The following is a 5,994-nucleotide window of genomic DNA, read 5'->3' as shown; positions in this document are numbered from 1 at the left end:
TTCTTTCCTACTGTATTTAAGGCAGGCAAGCTTCTTTGGGTAAATCTGATATCTTTTATTAGACCAACTCAAATAGTTGGAAAAAAAATCTTCTTTGGAAGCTTCCAGGCACAAACTTACTTTATCAGGCTGAGGAAATATCTGCAGTTGGTCTGAAGAGCACAGACCAACTGCAGATGTGTCCTCAGCCTAACAAAGGGTGTTTGTGCCCGAAAGCTTCCAAAGAAGATTTTTTTCCAACTATTTGAGTTGGTCTAATAAAAGATACCAGATGTACCCAAAGAACCTATGTCCTAAACCAACACAGCTTCAAACTATACCTACTGTATTTATTGTTCTTTTACCCTCTAAGTGCTAGTGAACTTAATGCATTATAAAAGGACAATGATTTCCCCCATTTCATTTTTCACCTTCATTCACTCCACCTTCTGAGGTACTGCTATTGCACAGAACATTTGGACTATCCATTGGAAGCAAGCCTGAAGGCAAAGGTACGCCACCTGTTCCCTCCACCAGGTACACAAATTCTCCAATCTGAAACACAGGAACATATGCATTCCAATTCAGAGAGCAATTCATGCAGAACAAATCATAAGGCTTTAAAAGACAAACATGAGAATGACATTGATAGTAACACTGAAAATCTGACTCCTGAGAGCTTCATATATTTTGAAGAATTTTTATTTTAAAATTGCTATTAATTAGAAGAAAGTGAACATATTACAATATAAACATGATAATAAAGTAACACTGATTAAGGGGATTAAACTCAATAAAGCAACATGTTTCAGAATCAAGGCTTCTAAGATTCAGCCCTTTTTAACCAATATCACTAGTTAATATTTTGAGCAATGATGCCATGAGCCACAAGAGAGACAACTGACAAAAAAGGTACATTCTGATAATGCATAGCCATCACTTTTAAGGTCTATAATCTATTTTAAGCATTTAGATTTTTAATAGCCTGCACAGTTCATATTCAGGGATGAAGCAGTTTAAGTTAAATGAAAGTACAGATACATATTTAAAACTACATGTCCAGTATTTACAAATTTCAAAGAGTTTTAAAAGCAGTTCAGCTGTTTGGTAAAATTGTTCATGTTAAATTTGACAAGGAAACATTTTTGTTAAGTAATTAATAAGTTTTAGGGGGAAAGGACAGGAGTTAGAGTGGGCTAGAAATGGTTGACTCCACTTTAATGTTACTGAACATTTCTTCCTCACTTGTTTAAATCTGAACTGTCACAAGCAGACAAAATAAAGTTAACTAACAAATCTTATTTCTAGAGCTGTGCCAAAATAACAGATAACAACGCTGCATAAGCAGTAACATCATGTAGAAAAAGAGAGGATAGTAATTTTTTGCCAAAATGAAGGACAAATTGGCAGATGAACAACTGTATTTCATACTGATGAAGTGATAAATGAGGTGTAAATACAACATACAGGCATTTTAAATGGACTGGAGTACTGTATATAGTGTCTTATGCTATGGGGACTAAGGGCACCTACACATGTGCCTGATGCCTGCTCTGACAGGTGCTAATTAGCATGTGTCAGGGCAGACACAATTAATTGAGTCTGCTGGGGTGTGCTAATTAGCATGCAGACTCAGCATGTTGTGTATTCTGCATCCCTGTACTTCAAAATGGCAGTGAGGGTGCTTTAACTAAAGCTCATCAAAAGAGCTTTTAGTTAAAGCAGCCCAAGCACCATTTTGAAGTGTGCAATGCTGAATACATGAGATGCTGCAGGTGCTTTAATTAGAGCGAGTCTTGAAAACTGCTCCAATTAAAGCGCCCGCCCCGCATCCAGGTTGTGTAAAGACGCCCCAATTGCATAAGACAATACTGCTCAATTGGTGCAATGTTATACTTCCTAGCAATAGCCAGTTTGATGTTGTCAATGGAAACTTCATCTCTGCAAAGTACACAATGCTATTTCAGATTTTTAGTTTTGGAGGCATTTCTGTCCAAATTATTCAAGACTCTTACCCCACAGAAATACATCTCCACTGCTTCAGTGTCTTGCCCTTACATACCATCACCTGCCTTTTTGGACTGTGCTTCCTTTTACTGGCTCTTCATCCCAGTAAAGATAGTAAACAGCCATCTTAGGATCATAGGAAAGTAGGGCTGGAAGGAACCTCACAAGGTCCTCTAGTTCATCCCCTTGCTCAAGGAAGGAGCAGCCCTACCTAAACCATCCCAGACTCGTGTCTGTCTAATCTGATCTTGAAAACTTCCAAGGATGGAGATTCAGTAGCGCAAGCTACAATTTGGGTGGGTTTTGGTTGTAGCCATGTTGGTCTAAGGACTTAGGCAGGCAAGGTTCTTTGACTAGATGTGATAACTTTTATTAGACCACCTGAGTAGTTGGAAAAAAAATTCTTAGCAAGCTTTCAGGTGCAGTCGGCCTTCAGGTGTAAGGAGTCTCTGCTGGTCTGAGACTCCAAAGAATGAGAGAAGCTACAAGTGTGGAAGGATGTCAGTGAAAATGTAAAGCGGCAGGAATTAGAAAGACAAAAGGTAAAGCAGGTAAGGGAGGGGGAAGAAAGCAGGGAGGGGAAAAAGGCCAAAGGGAGACAATAGTGTTAGAATACAAGGTAGAAAATAGGCTGTCTGTGAAAAAGGAAATAGTTCAAGATCAGGAAAACAGGAATGAGAGAAGCTAAAAGTGTGACAAGATATCAGTGAAAATATAAATAAGTAGAAATTAGACAAACAAAAGGTAAAACAGGGAAGGGAGGGGGAAGAAAGCAGTGGGGGAAAGGCCAAAGGGAAACACTATGGTGATAATAATACACAGTAAAAAAGAGAGGCTCTCAATGAAAAAGGAAATAGTTCGAGATCAGGAAGACAAAAGGCAGAAAAGTAGGGGAGGGGAGAAAAAGTGGAAGAAAAAGAAGAATGTAAGAGGTCAGGTCAGGCAGGTACCTGGTGAATCAGATGTCAGGCAGGTTATAATGTGTCATATATCCAATGTCTATATTGAGTCCATGATTGGGTATAGTTGAATATTCTTGTCCTCGCTAACCTCATCACCAGAAGCAAACTTCCTAGGACCCAAGCCACACCCAATGGATCCAGACCATGCCAGCACAAAAAATGTGAAACCTACCAACACATCTACACCACCCCAGAATAACTACACCCCACAACAAAACCATCACCATTCCTGGATCTTACACCTGCACCTCCAGAAATGTTATATATTTCATCCAGTGCACCAAATGCCCTGATGGAAAATATGTAGGAGAGACCAAACAAAAACTGCACACCAGAATGGACGCAGAACGAAAATCTATCAAAGACAGGAATACCCATCTATTTGTGGGGGCACACTTCTCACAAGGCAATCACTCCCTATGTGATCTCTCAAGTTCTAATCCTCAAAGGAAACTTACAAAACATTGTTCATAGACGAGCCTACAAACTTCACGTAATAAATCTACTAGATACACAAAGTTATGGACTCAAAATAGACATTGGATTTATGATACATTACAACCTGTCTGACACCTGATTCACCAGGTACCTGCCTGACCTGACCTCTTACATTCTTCTTTTTCCTCCACCTTTTCTCCCCTTTCCTCCCTCCCCTTCTTTTCTGCCTTTTGTCTTCCTTCCTGATTTCCAACTACTTCCTTTTTCATTGAGAGCCTTGCTTTCTTACCTTGTATTATTATCACTGTAGTGTTTCCCTTTGGCCTTTTTCTCCCCTGCTTTCTTCCCCCTCCCTTCCCCATTTTACCTTTTTGTTTTTCTAATTTCTACCTATTTATATTTTCACTGACATCCTGTCACACTTTCGGCTTCTCTCGTTCCCTGGAGTCTCAGACCAGCAGAGACGCCCTATGCCTGAAAAAGGGTGACTTGTTACGCCTCTGTGACGAGTGAATCAACTGCCCTAGGTCTCATTTACATGAGAGATGGAAAACAGAAAGCCTGAAGCAGAGACTGCAGTGAATTCTGGGACCAGAGAAGCAGGAGAGCGCTGCATGATGGGGAATCTGTGCTTCCAATGTTAATCAACCCATGTTCACACACACCCAGCTCAGCATTTATCAGACCAGTTCTAATCTAGATTTACTAAGGACTTTTCCCCCCCAGACACACACACACAGCTCTAAGTTTAATAGGCATCTCGGGCCGTACATTCCCCGGTCCCACTATGGGAGGCCTATTTAAACTTGATTGACTAAAACTCGGTTGCCGGGTTAGGGAATGCTGAGGCAAGAGACCGAGTCAGAGGGGGTATGGGCAACATTTGAACAATGGTTAAGGGTTCATCACAGCATCCAGCCTGCTGGAGCCCTAATCCCAGGTGTTGTCATATCTTTCCCGAGACGACTGGTGGGAGTCCTCTCCACAAAAGGTTATGAGCACCCCAATAATTGTTTTAAGTCTGTTAAAAGACTATAGTAAGATCTGGAAAAGTCATGCTAAGCTGAGGCTTGTGCACAACAAGTAAAAATCCAAAATCCTGATGCTGCAAGCTATCTATTGTTCCTGAAGAAACCATGAGATATCCCATCAGTATATCTGCCACCCATAGGAATTTCAAGCTGGCTCCCAAGTATTTGGGTTACTCCCTAATCTTAAGTGTTTCCTGATTATCAATCAGTTTCCTGAGATGGTCCAAACCAGATAACCCCTTGTCAATAGAAAAGACAATGATTTACACTACTGAGGGTGCTTCGAAGCAGCTGAACTGAGGGTATAAAAATCTGTAAGTGTGTGTGCTGCTAGAGGGAGAAGAGGAAGAGGAAAAGGAAGGAAAAGAAGTATAAGCAGGAGGAAAGAAGGAGAAGAAGAAAACCCCTGTGCTGACACCATCCCCTGTCGTTCTTGGGACGTTCCCTGTCGTTCTTGAGACAGATCGTCTCTCTCTTCAAGGATTGTGCTACGGACTGTGCCTGTCAGCTTTGCAGCCTGAGTACCGTGGACTAGGTGAGATCCCAGCGTTCTCTGTCTTCTTTCTAGGCATAAACTTCTGAACCTGAACTGTATCAGTTAAGCTTGAGCTAAGTTTCCCCAAATACTTAGTGAAACCAGGGTAGTATTGTCATTGTTGGTGTTTGTTTTTCTTTTGCATGTCTATTACTACTAGTGCTATTATATATTTCATATGCTTAGCAATAAATAACTTTTATAGTCAAACTGGTAGTAGTTGTGTATATTTTTCCTTCTCTGCTTCTCTTTCTTCCCGTGCTCTGCAGCAACGCTTCTTTTACCTATGCTAAAGATCCCTGTGAAGCCCAAATTATTGTGGGGTCTGCTCATCAAGAGGCCAAAGATTGGGACGTGCTGAGTTTGAAACACATAAGGGGATCAGCTTGTACAGGCTGATTGACCCAGTTTGACTCAGACGTGCCCTTATGAACTGAATGCTGGCCCATGAGGGTGTCAGCTGGACACCCAGCCGGATTCAGAGGGATTCTGTTTACCTGTGTGCTTGTGTTTGACTGCATTTTATTGTTGCTCTTATGAACTGATTCTTGGCATATGAGGGTGTCAGCCTGTCCATGCTGATCAGCCCGGCCAGGTCAGGCGTGTCACGTTAATTTGTGTGTGTTTGTGTGTATGACTGATTTGGTGACTGGAAGAACCCAGTCCCATTGAGTTTGAGTCCTGCAAGATAGCTCCGCTGGGGGTGAGGGCTTGCAGAAGGGAGAAATACAGCTCCGTATAGTAACACAAGCAGCACATTGACAGAATCACCAAGACCCTAGAAACTATCCCTAATAAATGAGCACACCCCAAAGTAATGGGCAGATTTGGTAACAGACTGCACCCAAAAGTTTGCTAAGAACCTTTTTCCAACTACTCAGTTGGTTTAATAAAAGATATCACATCTACTCAAAGCTAGTTTGGTGCATATATCCTTACAAATAACTTTGTCTCCTTATTCTTAGAAGTTGGAAAGTGTGCATATGTGGGGAAGGGAGACGAAGGGACAAACTACTTCTGTAGCACAGTTTGTCCATCTTCC

General features: G+C 41.4%; 1 protein-coding gene across 1 annotated transcript in view; it reads right to left on the bottom strand.

The window, feature by feature from the left end:
- CFAP47 (cilia and flagella associated protein 47) overlaps positions 1 to 5,994 on the bottom strand; it is a 757,346-nt gene that overhangs the window by 433,939 nt on the left and 317,413 nt on the right. Inside the window, exon 43 of the mRNA XM_014520638.2 lies at positions 411 to 534. Within this exon, the coding sequence (XP_014376124.2) occupies positions 411 to 534 (124 nt within the window). The remainder of the gene's footprint in view (positions 1 to 410; positions 535 to 5,994) is intronic.

This window comes from Alligator sinensis, unplaced genomic scaffold (genome assembly GCF_000455745.1).
Source record: "Alligator sinensis unplaced genomic scaffold, ASM45574v1 scaffold243_1, whole genome shotgun sequence".
In the NCBI taxonomy this organism is placed as follows: domain Eukaryota; kingdom Metazoa; phylum Chordata; order Crocodylia; family Alligatoridae; genus Alligator; species Alligator sinensis.
Note: the sequence above shows the minus strand (reverse complement) of the source record. Positions and strands in the feature narration are given on the sequence as shown.